The following is a 26,388-nucleotide window of genomic DNA, read 5'->3' as shown; positions in this document are numbered from 1 at the left end:
TTGTCCTTATTTCTGATGTCACTTCTGGTTCAAGGGGTTGTGCATGTAAGTTGTGGAAATGCTTGCTTGGTCCCAGTATAATTGACTGTCTCATTGAATTTCTCATCGACTCTGCACAGTGATAATCCTGTGAAAGAAGACTAACTGAGCTATTCTAGTTAGCTCGGGTAGAATAAGAAATCTTTGGTGTCTGTGGTCTGGTATCTAATCATTAAATGTTTGCAAATGGAAGAGAGCATACTTCATGTTGGAATAATCATTGTAGCGAAGGCTTCTATCCCCACAGGCACTAGGGAAGCAAAGTAAGGTAATATCATGTGAAAGCTTGATAGTGTCTGATATTGGATGCCTCCTTTGCATTTCATTTTCATGATGGGGTGATCAACAGCCTGTACAGCTTGATTGGCCTTTCTTGTCAAAATGCTGCCACCAAGTCTGCAGTTAACAGTGTTGGAGGATCATATTCTCAGCCTTGTAAGACATCAAGTTGCATAGTTGTACCTTTTGTCAGATGCTTAGTGCCCAACCACAAGGCTATAATAACCAGGGATCTTCCTGGTCATCTGTTGCCTTGCATCCCCTCTATAAAGCCAGCATCTTCTCTTAGGATGAATAAAACTGCATACTGTTCTCATCCCAGTCTTATCCTTTGATCATGCAATCTTCCTAATGAATATTAATATGTCAAAATCCTCTATATTCAATTTCCATCTATTTGATTAGAATATTTGTCAAAACCTGATGTATGGACACCTGTAATTGCACCACTTTTCAGTTTTAATAAACTGATGTTCTCCTGTGTCTGTATGGGTTTCCTCCCACATTGCAAAGATGTACGGGTAGGTTAATTTGGGTTTAAAATGGGCGGCGCGGACTCGTTGGGCCGGAAGGGCCTGTTACCACGCTGTAAATAAAATTAAAAAAAAATATTTACACTTATTACAAAATCAAAACCCAATAGAACATAGAACGGTACAGCACATTTGATATTTCTACCCTGGGTAAAAGATTCTGACTGTCTACCCTACCTGTGCCTCTCATAATTTTATACACTTCTATCAGGTCACCCCTCAACCTCCGGCACTCCAGAGAAAACAATCCAAGTTTGTCCAACCTCTCCTTATAGCTCATACTCATCAATCCAGGCAACATCCTGGTAAACTTCTGCACCCCCTCTAAAGCCTCCACACCCTTCCTGTAACACAGCGACCAGAACTGCACACAATACTTCAAATGCGGCCTAACCAAAGTTTTATACAGCTGCAACATAACTTCCTGACTTTTATATTCAGCACCCTGACCGACGAAGGAAAGCGTGCCATACGCCTTCTTTACTGCCCTATCTACTTGTATTGCCACTTTCAGGGAGATGTGGACTTAGACCCCAATGTATTGAGCTGTTGGGTACATGCCTCTATGAAACTGCTAAGCTGCAGAAGGACTAGAGTCAATGTGGGAAGAAATAAATTGTGACTAAGTGCAGGCTGAAATGGTGGGTCCAATGGGAAGGTCCTCCTTGTGGACTTGCTGAGGAGGTAGAGCAGGCTGTGCAGCACTGGTGAACTCTGCCAGAGCAGAGGGAGAATTACACTGCTCTTCATTGAATAGCAACATTACATTTCTTGCACCGTTTCTTAAAAGACTGACGTAGCCTAATTTATAGAACAAATCTTGCTGAAAATGTGGTGTAGCTTCTATATGTATTAGGTGCTGCTGATTAGAGTTTTAAGACATGATTTAGGCTAGAGTGACTCTGAAATCTAGACCAGCGTTGATAACCTCCATAAGAGAACTCCATCTTTTGAATTTAGCTGACCAATTGGATCCAGATTGTATAAAGTGGCAGAATTAACCAAGTAATTTTTGCAAGATATGTTTCACTGCTTCTGTAAGTTTGACATGATTATTCTGGTTAACACCAGCATCAGTGTCAATATAGGTGCTGACTTGCAGAACCTCACGGTGCTGCTTCAGTTATTTTGTTTGCTGCTGTAAAGCAGAATAAATATTTGCAGGATTATGTTAATGCATTTTAGGCATACACTGGTATACTGGAGTGAATGCTTGAATGGAGAAGTTTGTATTTCATGAAAGATTATTGCAGTAATGTTAGGGACACCTCAAAAATATTGTTTCGTTTTATTCTTTTGATCAAACCTTGAGGCAGAATTGAGGAATTACCTTTACACAAAGGGCAAGGAAGCATTTTGAAATAAAAATGTAAAAAAAAGATACTGATTTCAGATGAATGTAAATTCTTGGTGATGTTACAAATTACCTTTCCCATTAAAGATGATCCAATATGAGCATTAAGGAAATGTGGTTTATATTAGTTTCCCCTTCAAGAATGTTAAGTTTTTATCCATTCTTTTGCAAGCTTATGAACTGGAGTAAAACCTAAAGCAATATTTCTAAATTTTTATCTCTTGGCTCTTTGAATTAGTTTTTTCAGCCTATGGGCACTGTTGTCATGGCCATTATGGATTGCCCATCCTGATCTGCACTTGAAGGTGGTGGTGAGTTGCCGCCTTTGAGCCGCTGCAGTTTTTCTAAACGTAGGTGCCCCCACAATGCCATTGGGTAGGGGCTTCCAGGATTTCAACGATTTGGATAGGAATGTACAAGGCATGGTTAGCAAGTTTGCAGAAATCTCCAAAATAGGTGGTATAGTGGACAATGAAGAAGGTTATCAAAAATTACAGGGGGATCTTGATCAGCTGAGTAAATGGGCCAAGGAATGGAAAATGGAATTTAATTCAGATAAGTGCAAGGTGTTGCATTTTGGAAAGACAAATCCAGGTAGGAATTTCACAGTGAACGGCAGGGCCCTATGGAGTGTTGCAGAACTTTGAGTAGAAGCACATGGTTCACTGAAAGTGGAGTGACAGGTAGACAGGTTGGTGAAGAAGACTTTTGGCATGCTGACCTTCATAAGTCAGGGCATTGAGTATAAACATTAGGAGGTTACAGTATGGTTGAACAAGATGCTGGTGAGGCCACACTTGGAGTATTACATAGAACATGGAACAGTACAGCACAGGAACAGGCCCTTCAGCCCCCAATGTCTGTGCCGAACACTATCCCCGATTAAACTAAATCTCTTCTGCCTGCACATGATCCATATCCCTCCATTTCCTGCACATTCATGTGCCTATCTGAAAGCCTCTTAAATGCTACTATCGTATCTGCTTCCACCACCACCCCTGTATTGTGTTCAGTTTTGGTTGCCCTGCTATAGGGAAGATGTTGTTAACCTGGAAAGAGTGCAGAAAAGATTTACAAGGATGATGCCAGGACTTGAGGAACTGAGTTACAGGGAGAGGGTGGGCAAGGGGCGGCACGGAAGTGTAGTGGTTAGCGCGACGCTATTACAGCACCAGCGATTGGGGTTCGATTCCCGTCGCTGTCTGTAAGGAGTTTGTACGTTCTCCCGTGTCTGCGTGGGTTTCCTCCGGGTGCTCCGGTTTCCTCCCACATTGCAAAGACGTACGGGTAGGTTAATTTGGGTTTAAAATGGGCGGCACGGACTCGTTGGGCCGGAAGGGCCTGTTACCATGCTGTAAATAAAATTTTAAAAAAATTTTAAAGAACTTTCTTCCTTGGAGTGTAGGAGACTGAGAAGTGATCTTATAGAGGTGTACAAGATCCTGAGGGGCATAGATATGCACTCAGTCTTTTTCCCTAGAGTTGGGGAATGGAGAACTAGAGGGCATGGGTTTAAGGTGAGAGGGGAAAGAGTTGATAGAAACTTGAGGGGCAACTTTTGTTACACAAGAGGTGGTATGCATGTGGAATGATCTACCAGTGGAAGTGATCGAGTCAGGTACAACAATAACCTTTAAAAGACTGTTCGACAGGTACATGGATTGGAAAGGTTTAGAAAGTTATGGGCCAAATGCTGGCAAATGGGACCAGCTTGGATGGGGCATCTTGGTCAGCATGGACCAGCTGGGCCGAAGGGCCTGTTTCCGTGCTGTATAACTCCATGAACTCTTATTTAAATCCACTGACCATGAAGGAGTAGCGATGTGGGACAGACAGAACAGTGAGACTTGAAGAGGAAGCAGCAGGTGGTGATGTTAACACAAGTCTTTTGCCCTTGTACTCGGTGGTAAAGGTTAGGAATTTGGCGTAGACGAATAACTGCAGTGTATCGGAGGGTGCAGTGAATGCTTAGAATGGTGGATGTGGTGCCAATCATGGGGGCTGCTTTGTCCTGGATGATGCAAGGTTCCTGAGTATTGCAGGAGATGTATTCCTCCAGGTATGCAGAAAGTATTCTATCGTGTTCTTGAAGTTTACCTTTTGTAGGGATGCTAGGTGATAAATTAGTTGCTGATGCCAGGTAGTAATTGGTACTCCAGTACCTCACTAAAGTATCTATTAAAGTAGAACATTAAAATGCTAGAATAATTAAAAACAACTGGTCCTTCCACTTGCCTGTGGTAAGGCAATGATAATAGTTGTTATCGCAACTGATCTTTATCAGTTATCCTATTACAGATTCAGAAGTGCTGCAAGAAAACCTCAATCTACGGGAATAACTGCTCCAAAGTCTCTTCTGTGTACCTCATCGTTGCCCAGAAATTTTAAAACAAGCAAAAATGTTCTTTCTGGGTCCAGGGAAATCGGAGAAAATGCCAGTGGTAGTAGACTCAATCAGGGAATTGTTTTGGGTCAGAGTGGGTGGTGTTATTGGGTGGACCCTACGGATTTGGTTGGCAATCAAGAAAGAAGGTGGTGGTCGGAATGGAGCCTTGGCATTCAGGTTAGTGGTTGGCAGGGAGTTGTGAGTGGTGGAGGAAGCATTGGGTGGGATGTTCAGAGGGTCTGTTGGCAGGAAGATCAGTGGGTAGGCAGGGTTGGGTTCAGGGCAGTGTGGTTGAATTTCTTCCACATAAATCCAGAATGAACATTGCATGCGGATGGTTTTACTTGATCCAGATATGGTCATGCTCAAATTTCTGTTTTTAAATTGTGGGGTGAAGTATATCATTGGTAATAATGAAGAGTAGAGAACAAGTATGTTTTCAGTCAGGTGGTGCTGAAGTAAACTGTACACAATCTAAATTATTGGCTCATAACTCAAATTACATGTCCTATATTGCAAGATATTGTTTTCTGAAAAAAATTATTTAACTTGTATCATTCTCCATTGAGTTTTTAAACAGTTTGCGGCAGAACACAGATTAACTTTTCATAATAACCGAGATCCATACGTTTACTTTAGAGTAGTTATTGTTCAATCAAAACCTTCTTTTTCCCTCTCCCTTCCCAGGACTGCTGAGTGTTGAAATCTGCGTAGTCAACAGAGATCAGAATTAATGGCATAGGAGACAGTCATTACAAATAAATAGATTTGAATAGGTCTATCATTTCTCAGAATGAGTACTGCAATTTTTTGACCTGGCTGCCATAAGTAGATCAAAAGTGTTCCCACAGGTGCAGGTTTAGAGCTGATTTTATCTTCTGGAGTTGTGAATGGGAATGAAGCTGTATCTGACTTGATGAGATTGTTGATGCATTATGACAGAAGCAAAGGGCTGTGGGTACTGGTAATCAAAAATAAAAAAACGGACAATGTTTGAAAGAAAATAAAGCAGAATCTGCAGGGAGAGAGAAGCAGAGTTAGCATTTCAGCTCAAAAACTTCAAACCCAAAGGTCATTGATACACAATTATAACTTTTTTCCTCCTTGGATGCTGCTAAATCTGCTAAGTCTTTCCAGTATATTCTGTTTTTAACCTGTTTCATAAAATTCTCCTGGCACATATCACTATTTTTCATTAGTTATAGGCAAGGGTACGGGATCATTAGTAGCTTCAATCTATATCAGAATGTTAGCAACCAGCATTGAAAATGCCTGAAGTCCCTCCCTGGAGTACTTTAAACTAATTACTTTCACTTGTAAAGAGAAATGAAAGTTATAATATAAAAAGGTTTGGAATACGAGACAATGTTTGCCCATTATCCAAATACCAGCTGGTCCTGGCAGGCAGAAAGTGGACCAGCTGTGTGTGACACTTCATTGTTCTCCTATTCGCAGTAATGAGCTATAATTCACTGATAAGTATATTGCTTCCTGAGATGAACCATATGTGTGAAAATCCTTAAATTTCTGTCGATGTGATTTTTTTCTCTCTCTCTCATTTTAACTAACAGAGAATAGCCTTATTCTGGTTGGAATCTTTTGGCAGTGCCAATCAATTCACTGTTTCTTTATTTGTTTGCAGAATGGATAATTGTCCAGAACAGCTAAAATTTAAGTCTAAGGGCCATCTTGACTTGTCATTTAGGTTTCCACACCAGCTTTTTTGTAATAGATTTATTTTTTAATGGAACTTCAGTGGTGCAATTAGCACACAGTAGCAAAGATATTCAACAACAAGGGACCTAATTACTCGGATTGTGGGGCTTTGTGGACTAATCTGTGCCTGAGTGCTGAGCTACAATTTAAAATGCTTGCTGCTTCTGTTATTGAATGGGAAATCTCTGTTGAATACCCTGCTGTATTTCATTCATCAGGAGTGAATAGCCAGAAGATGCAAAGCTTTGCACATAATCCTAACTAACTAGTTGTTCACCAACTGTTTGTTTCTGACACTGTTTTCAAGATCAGTGGTTTGTCTTTCCCTCATCATCTTGATTGTCTTTTCATGTTGGAGCTTTGTCCAAGGCAGATACTTATTTTGGACATTGGTCCCAATTTCTTTCTGTAGTTCTATAATGAGCAATTAAATATCATCCAAATTCAATCATATTCTCACTGAAGCTCACTGTGTCTTAATATCATTTGAATGGTAATGATTTTTTTTCAATTAAAAGCATTGTTGTTGTATTTTAAATTTAATTGGACAAACCTACATTGTGATCTATGGCCATGGTAGAATGAAATTTCATGTGAAAAGAAATCTCTAACAATGCTTTGAAAGCAAAAAAAAAGTTCGTCAAAGTGCAGAATGTGGCATATTTTTTAAAAAAAATGTGGTTCTGAGGAGAATTTTTATTAGACAAAGAATTAGTGATACAGGTAATAAAATCCAGTGATTGTTATTGAACCAAAACAATCTAGACACTTTCCTAGCTGGATGAGTCCAATGTTCTGCTCTTTCACTTAATTGAATAAAATTGCATTTTGTCTCTTAATCACACATAAGACATTCACTAAGTATCTTTATGGATTACAAATTGCTTTTATTGTTTACAGTGAACAATTGTTTTTAAAAGTACAGAGTTATCAAAGCTATATTTAACACTAGGAACGCCGTAGTCTCTCTGTTGCAAAACTATCTTTCACTGACCAGGCATGAAGTGCTAGAATGGTTGGACATCACCGGTGACATATCCAGAAATTTGAGCTGTCGAGTTCAAGCTTTTGAGGGCAATGGTGGCCCAGGTCACAATCCTCTGTGGACATAAGTTCAGCAGGGCGCTGCCATCTGACGTTCAGCTTGTTTTCAGTGTCCATACTGGAACTTTGCCTTGTGGAAGTCAGAAATGTACCGGAGGAAAAGCCATCACATCCGACCTGTTGCTGAACTTGTTGTTGAATCCATCGGTGTCTCTGGTCCGTTTGAATGGGGCCACTGACCTTTGTTTAAAAAGAAAAGATTTGGTAACTTTTTTTGCTGATTTTTGTCTATTTCACTCTGTATTCCTGTTATTATATAACAGAATAGTTTAATACATTTTAACCAATTTTATCTATTTTTAAGTTACTTGAGTGGATTTTCAACTTCTCTAAATGCCTCAGACATTTCTGTACAGTGAAATATGGCATGATGCCAAGGTGACAAAAGTCACTAGAGCTGTGCAATGGGTATGGCCTCAGGCTCCACTTCGCAGTTCGCTGTGCCTGGTGGAAGAGCCACAGAGTGAACACCTGATTTCTGCAGGGCCACACACGCAAGGCATGCGTGGGCTCAAGTGTGACTCCGCCCACTGTAAAATCTATGAAAGTTTCTGAAGAGTTGGACTCAACCTCAGTTCTGTCACAAGGAACTTCAGTTTGCACTATTTTATAATATCTATATAAAGAATTCTGTAAATTAAGCACATTTGTGAGCAGGATTACCATGTGCTTTCCTGACAAAGACTAAATGAATGTTTATTTTTTCCACAATAATCTTGTACATATGAGGATCACACCACTTCCTTATTTCTATATATTACCATTAACATGGAAATGATACTATTATTGTTTCTCTTGCAACCAAACCAAAGTATAGATGACCAGTGGTGGCTCTTTGAAAAACCTGCCAATTAGTCTTTCCCACAGCAGTGCCAGATTTTCACTTTTAAGAACATTTCTCTTTTGAAATTTGCTCATACTAAACTTTCAGGCAGTACATTACAGATTAACTTTAATAATTTAACAGAAGCTTTGTCTTTTATTTCTTTTACCAGATATTTAAAATATTAATGACTATTCTATCAGTGGAAATATTTTTATCACATTTTCCTATCAAGCTTTTGAACGCTTCTATTAAATCTATTTTCTTAGCTTTCTTTGCATAAAGAGAATAATCCAAGTTTCTATAAGCTTATGACTGCTGTCTCTCGAGCCTGGTAACATGCAAGCAAATCTCTCCTGCACCTCCTTCATAGACTTGAGACCCTTCCTGAGGTATTGTGTCAGGAATCAGACACAATACTCCCACTGAAGTCTACCTGTGTTTTAAAAGAAACTTCAGAATATCGTTATTGGTTTTGAATTCTATTCTGTATGTAAAGCCAAAAATTCTGTGTTTAGTTTTGCTTGTCTTAGCAGCTTCAAAGCTTGGTAAAAGCTGGGAGCATTTTCAACATGTGAAATTGTAAATGGAGAAATGAAACTAGGTAACAGTATGCTTCGTGTTAGTCTAAGCCTTGTGAAGAAATGAGTGGGACATATAGCTTTTATGTTTCCTCATGAATATATGTTCGCCAAGCACTGAAAAGATTCTCTTTTTGCAGCAGTAAAATGAATAATTAATCATTTTGGTAATGCGTCAGTGACTGGACACTTTAAAACAACCACACTTACTTTATGTTTACCCACCAGAGAGAAATTGCACTCTTATTCTACCGCCACCCAATAATGAAGCATAAAATCCTGGTATTGGAATATGTCTACTGTTAGTCTATTTTGAGTGCTTCAAGGAAGGTTTGTCCAACCTAGTTTGGATCAGGTGGTTCTGAATTTGAGCACTTGATCCTGATGGAATTTGTTACATTTGTATTAGATCAGATGCAGCTTCATGCTTCCCTAAATTATGAGCAGTCTAACAGGTAAAAAGTATTTAGGAAAGTGAAACTGGAAGGAACTAGCTAAACAATAACGTGGCACTGTTTAGAGCATGGTATTAGTCATAGAGTCATACAGCATGGAAGCAGGCCCTTTGACCCAACTTGTCCATGCCGACTATGTTGCCCAGCGAGCTAGTCCCATCTGCCAGTGTTTGGCCCATAGCCCTCTAAACCTCTCCTATCCATGTACTTATCTAGATGGTTTTTAAACGTTGCTAATGTGGCCACCTCAACCACTATTTCTGTCAGCTCATTCCAAATACGCACCACCCTTAGCGTGAAGAAGCCGCCCTTGATGTTCCTTTTTAAATCTCTGGCCTCTGATGTTAAACCTCTGCCCTTTTGTTTTTAGCACCCCCTCCCTGGGGGAAAAAGACTATGTGCTTTCACCCTGCCTATGCCCCTCATGATCTTGTACTGTATACTTCTATCAGGTCACCCCTCAATCTCCTATGTTTCAGGGAATAAAGTCCTAGTCTACACAACCTCTATTCTATTCTGACTTCAACTTCCATGATGACTACTGCTACCTTTTCCAATGCTGGACGTGTTTCCTTCTCTGAAATTGCAATCCTTAGCTTCCCAAAATTTCCACTCTTTTATTGGTAGTGAATTGTGCAGTTACTGGTGATAGCTGCTATAATACTTCAAGTGTGCAATTATCCAACACTATCCTTGTGTGTAAAGGAGGTTGAAATCTCCTTGATTGTATATCGTTAGTTGGAATTGGGCTTGGCATTGCGATTCGAACTGTCAATTTGCTGTACATAAATTGTCAACAGTAGGTAAGTCACTAGGATTTTCTTGCTGTCAGTCATTCATTCTGGACAGATTTTCATCTAAATGCAGCTTAAAATACTGAAGCTTGAAGATTTTCCCCGGTCCGGATTCTCATCTTCCTGTCTTGTGCATGTGACAGATGGCGCTATGCAGCAGGAGATTGCAGCAGAGTGATATATTTGGTGAAACTAAACAATACAACATTTTATCAATATACAATATTATATTTTGTAGTGTTTGGAAGTAAAATGTTAGAAAAAAAATCTTCTCACATGCTCATTAACTGACAGTGTAAATACATTCATATTTACACTGATTGCTCTTGGCGTCCACTTTTAAATGCCAAGAATTTCTTTCTTGAGCTATAGAGATGTACAGCTCAGAAGCAAGTCCTGTGACCATGTCCATGCCGACCTTTTCATCCCATTTACCCACCTTAAGGCCGTAGCCTTCTACGCCTGGGCAATTAAGTGCTTGACTAGATGCTTCCTAAACGTTTTGAGAGTATCCTGCTCACCACTTCTCTGAAAAAATACCCGTCAGATCTCCTTTAAATCGAACTCCATCTATAAATTCACTGATGCTGCCACTGTTGTTGGTAGAATCTGACGTGGCGATGAGGAGGTGTACAGGAGTGAGATAGATCGGCTGGTTGAGTGGTGTCGCAACAATAACCTCGCACTCAACGTCAGCAAGACAAGGAATTGATTGTGGACTTCAGGAAGGGGAAGTCGAGAGAACACACACCAGTCCTCGTTGAGGGGTCAGTGGCGGAAAGGGTGAACAGCTTCAAGTTCCTGGGCATTGACATCTCAGAGGATCTATCCTGGGCTCAACATATTGATGCAATCATGAAGCAGGCACCCTTCAATATGTTGTCAAGGTGGTTTACACCCAGCAGCAAGCACTAAACTTGGTCCTATATGATTTACAACGAGACCTGGCTCAACTGAATACGGCTGCTGATGTTTCACTGGGCAACAATCACAGAACAGTGCCAGACCATAAGGGCATGCTCCTCATGTTAGCCAAACAGCAACAACATACAGTTATGGCTACTATACAGGAGAGAGATGGGCAGAGAAATGTGCCAGTTCTCCTCCAGGACTGAGAATCCTTGCAGCATGGTGCAATGGCGACTTGAAGTGTCATAATCTTACAGGATATCTCAAGGCGAATTTCAGACCACTACAAGTACTGCTGTCTTATACGCTTGCACAAACCACACAAACTGAAGGCAGTGCCTGGGTGACCTTTCTGATGCAGCAGCGACCTGCAAACTGGGAGATGTGGCGATGATCTGGAGCACCCAGTTTAATTTTGCAGTTGGTGTGACTTCACTCAGAAGCAAACTACATGTAAAATCAGAATTTCCTTCGTGGCATCTTTAAAATAAAAGCAGTCAATGTGATCTTATTTCTAGGCTGTAGTGTTTTGAATTTAACCATATTGAGGTTACTGGACAATGCCACATGCAAATCATTTTGCCAGTATGTTCCACGGCGTTTGGACATGCCTGTAACTGACTCGTATCTTTCCATTTCATTGGTGCAGGCTAAGTATCATTCATTGTGACTGACGTGAGGTTCACAGAGACTGGTGGTTGCCTATATTAATTAAAGTCATTGAATTACAATTGCTCATACCTGTAGTAACCGTATTCTTAAGGAGACTGTTAGTGTCTTATATGTTTGATTTATTTTGAAATTCTGGAGAAAGCTGATTTTTTAACAAGTCACCATTTGAATCTGAATCTATTTCAATATGTCAGTATATTTAAACAATTACATTAAGCTTCACTTGATAAATCAGCGTGGATGGAAGTGGGTCAGTAGCACATAAATAGATTATAGTGGAAGCGTGGTCTTATTATTTAACTTCAGCTAATGCAGCTGGATTCTCTTGATCATATTAATGGCCAAAAATTGTTGCATGATGAATAATATCTGATTGTTGAAAATTAACTTGTCTTTTAGTTGTACAACTTAATATTGGGTTATAATAATGTAAAATATTGTAAATTACACCTACTTAAAATAAGTTAAACTGAAATTCCATGTGTTTGAATTGTCCACAAGTTTCTAGTTTTGGTTACACAACTGTTACGGACTCAGTGAAAGTCCCTTTAAGATAGAGAGTGTGTGTGTATGTGTGTGTGGGGCGTGCTTACGTCAATAGAAGATAAAGGACGTAATGACGTTGTTGAAGAAGTTAGAAGAAGAAGGAGAGAGAGAGAGAAGGGAGAGAGACACCAGCCTGCTTGTTTTCTCTATCGATGGATGAGAAACTATAACTGTGTCTGCCACTGAAATCCATGTATGGAAGTTGGAAGTAATCCGGTGGAGTTCACTTTGTTGCTGACCTGTAGAAGGAAACAGGTATTTGTGTGGACGACCACGATTCGGATACTTTTCGGGGTGAGGAAGTCACTACCGAGTAAACACTGGAGTGTTGTTTGGGTTCCATCGTGGAACATTTGGATTTTGTATGTACTCTCTCTCTGTTTTTCTACATCTACATCTTATCTTCAGACAACGGTGGTTGTTGAAGAAGCCCTTGCTCATTTTTCACCTTATGACTTGCGGAACTGAACTTTAAGAACCATTCCGGAACTTGGAGTTTGGGACTTTGTCACACACACACACGACGAGTTTAGTTTTGGGGTTAACGTTCAAGGTTTAACATTTTTGAAGTCTAACATACTAACATTTTTACTTTTATTTTACGTATTATCATAAGTAGTAATTAATAAAATAGTTTTTAACACTGAATCATGCTCAGTGTGTTTCTTTTGTTGCTGGTTCGTGACACAACATACTGTTCATTTATATTTTGTACTTATCTGATTATTTACTAATTTTCAAGATGCTTAGTGACCACTGATCCTTCAAACTATTTTATACAATATGCTATTACCTTTCAGGCAGGCAGGCACCCAACGTGATGTATTTTGCTCCTACTCATGGTATCTACTCACGGCTTTACTCTAACCACCTTGTTACACTCAGATATGTATGGATTTTTTAAGAGATGAAATAGGGGCCACATTTCTGTTTTAAATTATTTTTAAAACACTTTCTGCACATTTTCTCCTATGCCAATCTTAATTTTCACTAAGGATTTAGGACAGTGGAGCAAAAGTAAAAGTTTCTTTTTGTTCTGTTTTCATGAATTGGTATTGAAATTGGAAATGGAATAAGTTATTAGGATAAAGTTGTTTAAATAAAGTGCTGAGGTATTACTACTACCTCTTTCTGACTACAATAAAGCAGCTAGATTTCAGATTTGCATTAATGCTTTTTCATTTTTTTTCCTCCCTTCATCAAATCATATCTAACACTTTTGATTAAAGAGTGACCTGAAGCATTTATCTGCCTGATTTCAGTAGGAGGTGCACTGTTTATTGGTTATATACCCTTGGAGTTCAGCACAGTAACAATAATAATATTGAGGCAATTAATATCTGTGCTTGGGAAGGGGAAAGTTCTCTAATTAATTGAAACCAAGTTTATTTTTATTTACAAGCAGTGTGCAAAAATAAAATTTTGAGATGGTTTTTGAAAACATGCATTGTTGTGTGGATAAATATACTGCAGAAAGCCTAAAGTTCTAAGCATTCTATCTAATGCTTTGCCAAGGAGCTACAATTGTGTTTGTGATTAAATGACTAATTTATTAACATTTGGCAAAAAATGCTAGAATTGTTTGCTACTGGTTCAAAATTCATCTCAGAGAGTTCCACATTAATGTGCTTAATAGAATATCTCGAGTGGTTTATTATTATTTAACCATAAATTGATTGTTTCATCATTGAGGCAGAGGGCATTTTGTTATCAGCTGTGTAATTACTGTGCTTGGGTTTGCGTGATTTGTCATATTAAAATTAATTGCGCTATTTCTGGTCAGTTAACTAGAATACTGTAAAACCAACCAAATCCACTCTCTCCTACTGTCTAATATATCCACACTTAACCACTGGGAAGCTGTATGTAAAAGGGAAGAACTCTGTGGACCTTGAGCTAAAAACCTTTTTCAATGCCAGCCAGATTGTGTGATGGAGAATATTAGTGGGAGATTGTGTTTGTGCTGTGAAGGATTGAATGGACTAGTGATTCTTTTATCTGGGCTGTGGTCTTCAATCATTGGGATGGTGCCAGATAAACAGAGACAGTCTTCCCTAGAATTTAGAAGAATGAGTGGTTATATCATTGAAACTAGCAGAATTCTTCTAGAGCTTGACAGGAGCCTGCAGGGAGGGTATTTTCCCTGTCTGAGAAGTCTAAAACCAAGGGTCACAGTCTCAAAGTAAGGGTCTCAAGTGAAGTGAGATGGGGAGGGATTTCCTCCCTTGCAGAGCAGTGAATCTTCAGAATTCTTTACCCTGGAGGGCTGTGGAGGTTTGACCATTGAGTTCATTCAAAACAGAGTTTGATAGATTTCTGAATACTAAGCGAAAGTGCCATTTCCCTGCACTCGGGTAGATCAACCATGATCTCGATGAATGGCAGAGAAGGCTCAAAGGGCCACGTGGCCTAATTCTGCCTCTGGTTACATTCTGGTGTTCTTGAAAGGGATGATTCTGTGCCTCATTGAAGTACTGTTCCTGTTTTGCAGCAATTTGTGAGAAATATGGAGACTGGACAGAATTTCTCATTCAGGATTTGACTGGCGCAAGGACAGCTCCTGCAAATCTCCTGGAAGGGGTAAGCATCTGAAAATAGTCATAAATGAGGCTTAAAGGACATGTGTATCTCTGTAATTGTCCTTTGAATAATCGTAATATAGGGAATATACCCACGTGCTCGCTCACTCGCACACATGCACACACGCGCACACTCAGTATCACACACGTATGTGCGCGCGTGTGCGCGCGCGCGCACACACACACACACCCCTACCCCTCCATTAATTCTCCGCTGGAGTTTGTCTTCACTGTTAATGTTAGAAATGATCTACGTGCAGAGATACTGTCAGTCCAATCTAAAATAAGAGATGGCTATGTGTAAATGCATGCAAAATCTACTGCATTCTCCTCATATTCAGAGAATTTTAACATGTGCTATTTCCAGTTTTTGCGATTTATAATTTTCCTCTTATTTGAAACAGCCGCTAAGAGGGAAGAACACTGTGGACCTTATTACGCCTAAATCTCTAATTGAACTTCAGGATTCTAAAAACCCTTCTCAATTCTGGATAGTCCGTGTAATGGAGAACGTTGGTGGGAGATTGTGCTTGCGCTATGAAGGATTGAATGATGTTGAGGATCACGACCAGTGGTTGTTTTATCTGGACTGTAGACTCCGACCGGTGGGATGGTGCCAGGAAAATGGCTGCAAGCTCGACCCTCCTACAGGTATGTATTACAAGTCTTGGATAGGACAAAGGAGCTGGTGTACAAAAGGTGACCACTTAATGGTCTGCTGTTGGATGATATAGGTAATAGGTGTACCACAATGCTAACTAGGTCATTTGCTAAGCACAGTATTTATGTTTCTCTACATAATCAGATTTTTTTTGGCTATGGAATGTTTTAATTGTTAAAAAGCCAACCCTGTAAAAGGTAAAGAGTGGTGAAGCAACCGTGCTTGTTCCTGACCTCAAAGAAAGCAATCTGAAAAAATCTAGCTGACTCTAGCAAAAAAACTTCCTCTTTACCAACACCTGCTGCTGTGAGGCATCAGTTCAAAGGGTTCCATGCAGCTGTGCTGTCATAAAGATGGTTGAACAGCCAATTAGAATAAAGATTTATCTCAGAACACATACAGAGAAGCAGAATGAACAATTTTTAATTGACCTTTTAAACTTTATACTGAGCATTATGTAGACGAGAGAAACAAAGGAGTGCACATGCTGGAATTTAGATGAAAAAAGCAATAAGATGCTGGAGGAACTCAGCAGGTCAGGCAGCATCCGTGGAGAAAAGCAGACGGTCAACGTTTCGGGTCAGGACCCTTCCTTGGAAATAAAGACCAGAAAGTTCACATTTGTTTAAAGTAAAAACTGAAATTAAGAAAACGTATATTCAAAAATATTTTCATCTTAAAATCACTAGACCTGTGTGAGAAGGTTGCAGTCCATGTACGTATTTTTAGGTTTGCTAAGCAGTATTTATGGTTTAGTAGACCATTTTTAAAAAAAAGCTCACAATTCATGTAATACTTTCAGGGTATTTTACAACAGGACTACTTCATCTATACCTGAAATTAAAATGTTCAAATAATTTCCCTTCATTTCGGTGGAAATTATATAATTCCTGCCAGAGAGTAATAATAGTCAGCACCAATAATTTTCCAATCATTACTGCAGCTAAATGCAGGCCGTAATGCTGCTTGCACTAAAGGAATGCTGCATTTTTGTGTTGTATGAGATCAGTGGTGTTACACTAAATAAGGGCAAAAAGTATATATTTTATGTGAACAGAAATACAGTTCTTAATTAAAAATTGATTGCAGAGGATGAAATTTGATTAACAATTCTCTTCCTCCAATACCAACCATTTGAGATTGTATTTAACTACAGGTAGTTCCAAATTGCTTGGCACATAAGTAATTCAAACCAAAAATTACATTGCAACACAGCAGTTTTTCAGAGGACATTTGTGTACATCAGTAATCAATCTGAGCCCTGTATATTGATTTTGTTAATGCATTGTGCATGGAAATTGTATTTGCTGTGAGATTCCTTTTGTTTTTTGGTCATTCAGTAAATCAGTACTATAAATTGGGATTTTTTTTAAAGTGAATGTATAACCATAACAGAATAGTTCTTGAATTTACTTTTTGACCAGGAATGGAATTCAGGCACAGGCAGATGCCCACGCCAGTGCTGAGTCTGGGGCTTTTCTACATATGTTAGTTGAATATTAAGATAAGACAATATTGAATGCTCCTACAACTAAGCAAAAAATCTTTAGTTTCAAAGGGGATTGCAGGGAAGGTTTTGCTGATTCTAGCTTATTTCTTTCAAAAAGGGAAATGTTATGTTATTTGTACACTTTCTGCAGGCTAGTTAATATTTTGTGGCATTACATGGGGTAACTTGGGGAATATGATAGCTCTTATCTCCCTGTCACTCTCCTCCTCTGTCTCCCTTTCTATCATCTTTATAGAGCTGCCTTTTTTTTCTATTCATTCCTTTTCTTTCTTTTTGCTTTTGTTTTTTTTTCTTATTTTCCATTGATTTGTAATGTGAAGAACCACTGACAACAGAAGGCTGTATTTCATTGGTGGGTGTGCACGCAAAAATATTGGCATTTGTAGCTTCCTTCTTGCTCGCACCTCTGACCACTCACACTTACTCATTTTTCTATTCTTGCCTATTCTTTCACTCCCATTTTTACCTCTCCCTCCTCTCCTTTAAAATATCTGCTTATCCATTATAACTCACCTCACATATGACATTCTCTCTTACCCTCCAACCCCCCACTGTTGCCATTCTCTCCTGCCAGGGTTGGGTGGTGACATGCCAAAAATGCCACTGATCTTCAGGCAGCTTGTGCTATGTCTTGTTCCTTCCTGCCCCTATCTTTCTCCTCGACCTGTTTCCCTTTTGAAGGGATTTTATTTACTGTCAAAATTCGTGACTTTTTTTTAATGGAATTGGTATTTAATGAAGAGGGTCTCTTGTCCATTCTTCCTATCAGATCAGTAGATGTTCTGTAAGTTATTAAGCAGCAGCAAAAACTGTATGATGTCCTGCCAAAGCTTTCCTTTATTCTCCCGCATTTAAAATTAAATAAAATAGTCACTTTTCCTTGGTTTCAAAATTAAATAAAACGTTTTAATCTCAATGGCTTTGAAGTTTGTCCTCTTGGTTTTACAATAATTTTGCAAAACAAATACGCCTAAGCATTTGGTGCATTACACTGTTCCCTGTCAGCATCAAGTGATTGAAAATATATTACCCAGAGTGAAACGTAATAAATGACCATTTCTGAGTCATCTCACGTTGCCAAATTCAGTTGGGCGCTGCTGGGCATGAAATACTGGTAAACCCCTGATGCCAGTTTCTGTCACACATGGGATGATGTTACTTCCTACCTAGGATTCCTTTCCAGTCTCTCTGGGGTAAAAATGTCCTTCGAGCAGCCAACGTTGGGCACTCCTGGGATCACTAGGTGGAATGCTGCAGTGCTGGATTCGGACTCCTGCGGGTTAAGTACCGTATTTATCTTTTGTTTTTTCGGGCTCCCTTCCCATGTCTCCTTCACCACCTTGGTACCTTTCATCACTCCCGTCCACTGCTTTCCCCCTCCCCTTTAGCCATTAGCCCACTCTGCTAACCAATCTCCCTCTCTTTCACTCTCTCCCTCTTCCAGTATTTTATTGCCCAGACCCTGGAATATTCCCAGCCACTTAGCCGATCACTGCTCCCAATTGCAGACCAGCATTTTTCTCACAGACTGCCTTCCCAGTCCTGATCCTCCTTGCAGACGCTCTTTGCAGGCATTAACCAATGGAATACATCCCATCAATATATCTGACCAAGCTGAATTGATTCATCCTTTAAAATAGGGTGGATTGCACCTTCAGATCAGAATTGCAATATGTGTACAAATTCTAAACCTAATCTCAGTTTTTTTTGGGATGAACCAAAAGCTTTACTTAAAAAGTGAAAGCATTAAATACCTTTTCAACACACATGCAAAAGTGGTGGATGAACTCAGCAAGTCAGGCAGCATCTATGGAGAGATGTTTTGGGTCGAGACCCTTCGTTAGTCCTGACCTGCTGAGTTCCTCCAGCATTGTGTGTGTGTTGCTCCAGATTCCAGCATCTGCAGAATCTCTTGTGTCTCCAAATACCTTTACAGTAGCTGAATTTAATTCTGTTACTTTTTTTTTAATACCTTGTTTGTTTGAAGCCACATTTTGAATATAAGTAAATTCAGTCACTGGATAAGAATAGTATTGGGAAAGAAATATTGAGACTGATATGAATAACTTGGTCCCAATATTCTACACGTGGGGTAAAATTATCACACAATGTAATTGCAATTACTGTGTGTTTCACAACATGACACCTTTAATATTTATTGGAGTGAAAGATACTGCAAGTACTTCCGAGTATTTCATTTAAATAAATGTTTCACATACCAAACTTAATGTATAATGACACGGGGCTAATTTTGTTTTAAATAATAAGTAAACAAAAAAACAGAATTTTAACTTATGTGACAATGCATCTCCAGGACATGCCAAAGTGCTTAGAACCCCAATGACATTTGTTTTTGAGGTGTCAACTTTAATTAACTGCTTAACCACTCATTTAAGTTCTGCATGTGAAACTTTTATAATTCAGAGATGAGAGTGTGACTGAAAGGTGAATGAGCTGCGTTTTCACCTGATATGCTCATTGTTTACCGTGACTTTTCCTATGCCACCAACCTGACATGTCCTTGGTAATTTTCTTCTCTAAATGTAAGGTGGAACTTGAGCCAAGTAAACTAAGGCATAAGAGGCTTAATAATACACTTTAAATAAATAAACCATAATTTATTTATTTTATATTCTACAGCATTTAATGTACAGTGAATTAGAACTTTTTTTGCAATTGAGCATTTTGATTGAGTTGCAACAGCATGTTGAGAGCTTATTTCAAATATATTCAATTTGCATTTGTTACAATATTAAGACAGAATTGACACTTATTCATCAGCAATGTAGACAAATGCATATAAAATTGTTTGCACTTCTGTACTGCCAGAGGTTGCAGTGTTTCCATTAGCATCAGTTTATTAATGTCCCTTCATCTTTTGTTCTTGCACAAATGATACTGTTAAGCAATCACTCTATTAGAAAGATTGAAGTTCTTTTGGCAAAAATGCAGATATTAGGTTATGCGTTAACCTCTTTTTAAAAAGAAACGCAGCCAACATTAGGAACGTCTCCTTAATAGCTGAAATATCTCTTAGATGTAATATTTTCTTTAAACTCTATGCCATTCAGCAACCTGCACATTTCTGATTAGATTAACTTGTAAGATTGAGGTGGATACTTTTTCCCTCTTGTCCTGCGTTAGAAGGATAACATAGTACCAGATACATAGTGTACACTGCTTCCGAAATTCTGTTTCATTGAAGTAAATGAAATTGAATTTTGGAACTAGGGTGGAACTCACGGCTGATATTATTTTATGCATTTAGCCCAAAGCAAGCAAGTATAAATTCATTCCCCTGCAGTAACATTCTGCAATTATTACTTTGTTAGTACTTCAGACCTGCTAGACAGTTCTGCTTTACCAGCATGCGTTTTTGTGCCTGCCATGTGACAACTCATTTCTAAATCAAATACACAGTTTGTTAAAGTAATTAACTTGTCATTTGCACAGTTTGAAATTATTTTTTTCTCACTGGTTAAACTTGATCCTGTCTCCAAAATGCTGATGCTTTTTGAAAAAAAACAATAGCTGATATAACTAAAGAAGCTTAAAATGGATTCCCCCAGCCTTCCCCTCTATGTGTAATCTATGTTAATAAGCTAGGCATAAGTAAATGTAGCGCCATGGAGCATAGTTTCATTGTGGTAACAAATTAGTACATGCTATGATGAATGGGTTAGTTTGCGATTTTGATTTGCCTTTTATCTAAGGTGGAACTCATCTGATAGCAGATGGAGATTAAAGAATATGGAAGGGCGGTTTGTGGGTTTGATTTAAGTTTTGTATGACTAAAGTTTGTATGAAAAGTTCAATTTTAAATGGAACAAAATGTAAAAGAAGAGACATTATTTACATATGATATTTCTTTTTACACTGGATGTGTGTCAATGTGAGAGTTGATTGAGGAAACCATGTATTTTGTGATGTCATCACAAAAATTTTCACTTCTTACATATGCACTTTTCAGCAGTTTGTTACTGACCTGAATATTTATGTTGCGGGAAGCTTTGTATTTTTAATGTATGTTAACTTTTTTTTAGCGCATTTCCTGCCTAAAATGATGCCCGAATCTTTTCCCATTTAGAAGTCCCTAAATTCACTTGTTAATGAAAACTGTTTCTGTAAATTTGTCATTCTGTACTCGTTGCCTATGATCATCAGTGAGGATCATGCAACGCCGACCTTTCATTTTGTTAGCTATTTTGTTTTTTATTGTATTGAGGTTCAAACCAATTGCCCTCACTCACACCTGTCCCTCCGCCTGCCCCTCCTCCTCCTCGCCCCTACTAAAGGACTCCCCTGCATTGTCTTCCAGACCATCTTTACTTAGGTGGGATAGGCTGGGCATGTTTTCCCTGGAGTGGGTGAAGCTGAGGGGGAATCTGATAGATGTACACAAGCTTATGAGAGGCATTGGTGGGGTAGATAGTTTAAATCATTTTCCCATAGTAGGGGAATCAAAAACAAGAGGGCATGGGTTTAAGTTGAGAGGAAGGAGTTTTAGAGTACCTGATGAGAAAGATTTTTTTTATGCAGAGTGGTTGCTATCTGGCAGTGGAATCAGATGCAATTATTATGTTTAAGAGGCATTTAGACAGACAATTAAATAGGCAAGGCATGGAAGAATATGGTCCTAATGCAGGCAAATGGAATTAGTATAGATGGGCTGAAAGGTTGGCATGGATACAGTGGGCCGAAGGGCCTGTTTCTGTGCTGAGCGACTCTAAGACTCTTCCTTTGCATACTTTCCCCACCACTCCACATCGGCTCCACCCATAATTCTTCCCGTTTTCTACCTGCCAATGGTACGATACTCTCTCCACCTTCCCCCACCCTCCAGTCAGTCACCAGCCGCTCCTTCTGCTGCCACCTTCCTAGTGGACTGTGGCGATAAGGCCGTTCAATTGCATTAGTCATGTGAGACCTGCCGCACGCGAGTTCATTGGTTGCATGCATGACAATATCTGAACCTTCATGAAAGCGTCATTTTAATGCACGTGAGATCAGATTTCTTTATTAGTCACATGTACATCGAAACACACAGTGAAATGCATCTTTTGCGTAGAGTGTTCTGGGGGCAGCCCGCAAGTGTCGCCATGCTTCTGGCGCCAACGTAGCATGCCTACATCTCTGGGCATGTAATTTTTAAGCTCTTTTTTTTGCTGCAGTACATTTATCGCCTTTTAACTTTGCTTCTGCCATATTTATTCACAGCCTTTGCATGTAATGCTAAGGTAGTTTGACTGGTATTGATCTTAATCCATAGGTGCATATTCACCTATGGATTAAGATCTGTCATTTGTTTTTAGTGATTTTTTTTTGTTAGTGATCAGGTGAGCAACTTGATGGACAAATCAGAATCGGATTTATTATCACTGACATAATAAAAATCACTATAAAGTTACAAAAAAATAAATAAATAGTACAAAAGAGGAATAACGAGGTAGTGTTCATGGACTGTTCAGAAATCTGATGGTGGAGGGGAAGAAGCTGCTCCTAAAATGTTGAGTGTGGGTCTTCAGGCTCCTGTACCTCTGCCCCGATGGTAGTAATGAGAAGAGGGCATGTCCCGGATGGTGAGGGTCCTTAATGATGGATACTACTTCTTGAGGCCCCGCCTCTTGAAGATGTCCTTGAGGGCGTGGAGGGTTGTGCCCGTGATGGAGCTGGCTGAATCTACAACCCTCTGCAGCCTCTTGCCATCCTGTGCATTGGTGCCTCCATACCAAGCGGTGATGCAACCAATCAGAATGCTCTCCACTGTACATCTGTAGAAATTTGCAAGAGTCTTTGACATACCAAATGCAGGTGATGGGTAGATCTGAGGGGACTTCACTGGTGTAGTGGTGGTATTTGTAGTGTAACATTGAAGTAACTACATACGTATGATCTGTCTAGCTATGGTGCCACTAACCTGTACTTCCACAGCAATGTAGATTCCGTAAGTTACATTAATTAAAAGTTTCATTTTATTCAGATATTTTAAAGAGAATCACAGTTCCTTATGCATGCTAAATATTTAATAGAGTAAAATCTTTAACTGTGTGGGGGAGAAATAATGCTTTTCACCAAAGCTTGAACATTGAGGTCGAATATGTACAGAAGAAGGATTTGCATAGATTGTCCAATTTCTAACCAATATTTAAAAAAAACAACTGTTGATCATTTTGAAGTTACCGTTTTGTCTTTGTATAGCGTATCATCTAAATAGGAGAATTAAAATAGAAGCACAAAGTTTATCGTAAAGAAACAATACTTTGCTAAACTGGCATTAGTTTACAATGGCAAGAACTTTGTTTTAACTTAAAATATATCCCAGAGACTCGAATAAAAGTATAAGAGGATTCTGCAGGTACAGTGAGTTTAAGGGCCTCTTTCTATTCCAAAATTTCTACACACCTACTTTACGATTCACCCTGTTGATCATGTTCTCAATGAGGCTTTTCACAGATTACTTTACATCGGTCTATACATTACTGAACCCTCAGGTACAATTTGCACTCCTCTTGAATTATTATATAAAAATTCACTGTATAATCTACATCTGTTATGTCAATACATTTCTTTCTTTTAAAATTTATTAATGCATAAGGACCTCATTACACAACCATGCTGAAGCATAATCTCTGGCAGTTAACTTTTACCCTGTTGAGATCCAGTAGAGATTTGCAGATTTGTGTCCTATAAAAATATTAATAATACATAATTACTAACATCTATTTTCTTGATGGTTGAAAAGCAATGTTCCACATGAAATTGCATTTCCCTTGTGATTCTGGGCATGCCTTACAGGCTTGTCAGGGCTGAAATTTTGCATATTGGCATCTTCATAAAGGTTTGGTTATGTTATGCATCACCAACCAGAAGCTTTTACAACACACGAGGCCATTCAGCTCATTGAGTCAATGACAGCTCCTTGTAGAACAGTCTTCATTCTAATTCTGCTGCTCTTTTTTTCATAGCCCTGTAAATTATTTTCTTTCAATTCCCATGAAAGCCTGATTGGCTAGGTTTCCATCTATGTTATAGCCAGGGAATTCCAAATCATACCCACAGTTTTGTATTTAAAAGAAAAACCTAAAGGTTTTCCTCGCACCTTTCCCTCTTTGTCTTTCACCTATCACTTTCAATATGTCCCTTAAGACCAAATATTATAGGGAGAACATCAGCCCTTCACCAGCTTTGTTGAAGGCACTTGGGGGAGCACCTCATGGGTATGGCACAGTTTGTAAATCTTTTAAAGAAAGCTTTTCAGAAGAATTAGTTTTGATTGCCTTTTGTATCTGGGAAACAAAGCTGGTTGTCTTCCCAACAGGAGAGTCAAGTATGAGATGGGAAACTGGAAGAAAACATGATGTTATAATAGTTCTTGTCTAAAGAACTGACTAATAAGTTAACAGAAAGCAAACTGCAATAGAAAGGGAAACAGGAGTGGGAGCTGACAGCATGTCTTGAAGATCAGCATTTTGATCAGAGGAGGAATATGGAACAGGTTAGGAAATTCCAAAGGGCAGGGATACAGGCCGTTGAGGAGTGTAAACAAAGAATGAAGCACTTGGAAGAGTGAGGGTGGAGCGCAGCACTGTGGAAGTAGGATGTAGCAAGGCCACGGAGAGAAGATAAAGAAGTGAAGATAAAGCAGGGGACTTCAGTGATTGTGCTGGTGTCTGGGGAGAGTGTGTGGATTGTGACAAAAAGGCTGGAAAGAAATAAAGGCAGAAAACATGTTTTGGAGTTAAGATATATAGGGCGATTTGGCGAATGTGACAGAAGAAAATCATTTTTAAACATCAATCAGTATTTTGAAAATAGAAACTAAAACTGAGTTCAAAGTTTCCTGAGAAGAGGCTTGCATGTTAGATGCAATGAGTTGTATTTTTATTGCATTACTTGTTTATATAACCTAACTAACCTTAAAAGTGTGGTACTCATAACAATATCCTTCTTTGTCTTAGGATAGTTGCTTCATTAGTACTGGGGTTTCTAAATGTTTAGTTGTTGTCTGTTTTAGAATGTGGGTATTAGTGAAGATGAAGTTAAATGATTTTTGTCCCCAAAAAATGCTCCCAAATTGAATTCCTGTTTTATCTGTCTAATTTATATATTTAAGCATACAACTAAAATGTGTGGGAAATATTTTTAAAGCTATTTTCATTTTAAAATTGCAGTTATTTTATGTCCGTTCTCTTTCATATGTTTTAACAGGGACCATTGAACACTTGGCTTGATTGTGGAACACTAAAATTAGAAGTTACTTATTAGAAGAATGATAATTGAACTAAAATAATTACAAGGGCTTCTAATTTAGTGTATTTTTCTCTCATGTCTTGGCATGTCTTTGAACTTGCCATTTGAACATTAAACTTTAAGACAGTTATAAATGTAAACACCCTTTCCTAGTTTATTTAGTCTCTGATCACTCCATATTTGAATGCAAAATTATAGAACAGTGGGAATTGTGCAATTCTTAGAAATTGTAAATCAAAGAACGCAATACTGTTTCATAATTCAAACTCTGGCTTTATGCTGTAATGTGTAACGGAGATCTGCTTTCATTTGTTGCTAACTTGTAGATTGATTTCCCTGGTTCCTATTGCATATAAATAGTGATTAATATTTTTGATTTAAAAACTTAAAGCTCAATAATCTCAAATCTAGGTTGATCTTAATCACTTTTGGATTTTAAGAGAATTGCTAGATTTTATTCCTGTAAAACACTGCTTTCCAAAAAAATTCAACACTAGTTTCAAAAATATGTTGGGAAGAACTGCACAAAAAGATGGATTTCTCAGGAATGAATCAATTTTAAATTGCTTGAAAACCCTGTAGACAACGGTAGATAGTGAAAGTAGATCCTCTTTGCTCTCTTGCAGAAATCCAGGCTCTCAAAAGTGACCCTGAGTGGAAAGATGCCCTCGAAAAGGCCCTGTCTGAAGCCGAAAAGTTTTCATTACCACTGGAAGTGTTTAAGGTAATTATTTTATCTTGTAACAGCACAGGAGAAGGCCATTCAGCAATGTGAGCCCAGGCTGGCTCCCAGGAAGCTATTCCATGAGTCCCATTCTCCCTTTCCTTATTTCCTTGCACCCCTGCAATGTTTTCTCTCTAATACCCATCACCTTCTGTGAGATTCTTTTAGTCAATAACCTATACTAAGGATAATTAAAAGTAATTTATTAACCTAATAGCATGTACTTAGAATGTAAGTGGAAAATAGAGCATCATACTCATAAAGAGAATGTGTAAACTGCACGGGTACCATCCAAGATTTCCAAAAGAAAACACTATTTCAAGGTCTATTCGAAATCATGTAATTTTAAAAATTAATCCTGTAGTGGGAGAAACATCTGAGATCTTACGAAAGAAAAGCTGATCATTTTGATGTCAGGTCATATTTGGATCAAAGTCAAGGTCAAGTTCAGTCACATGCACGAGTCCATGTGT

General features: G+C 38.7%; 1 protein-coding gene across 3 annotated transcripts in view; it reads left to right on the top strand.

Annotated features, from left to right (window-relative positions):
* Positions 1-26,388, top strand: part of sfmbt2 (Scm like with four mbt domains 2) — a 172,201-nt gene that overhangs the window by 51,643 nt on the left and 94,170 nt on the right. For all 3 annotated transcript variants that reach the window (XM_052033972.1, XM_052033970.1, XM_052033971.1), the window contains exons 5-7: positions 14,683-14,771; positions 15,175-15,421; positions 25,818-25,915. In XM_052033972.1, coding sequence (XP_051889932.1) covers positions 14,683-14,771; positions 15,175-15,421; positions 25,818-25,915 — 434 coding nt within the window. The remainder of the gene's footprint in view (positions 1-14,682; positions 14,772-15,174; positions 15,422-25,817; positions 25,916-26,388) is intronic.

The sequence above is a fragment of the Pristis pectinata genome, chromosome 19 (assembly GCF_009764475.1).
Source record: "Pristis pectinata isolate sPriPec2 chromosome 19, sPriPec2.1.pri, whole genome shotgun sequence".
Classification (NCBI taxonomy): Eukaryota; Metazoa; Chordata; class Chondrichthyes; order Rhinopristiformes; family Pristidae; genus Pristis; species Pristis pectinata.
This window is presented reverse-complemented; position numbering and strand designations above follow the sequence as displayed.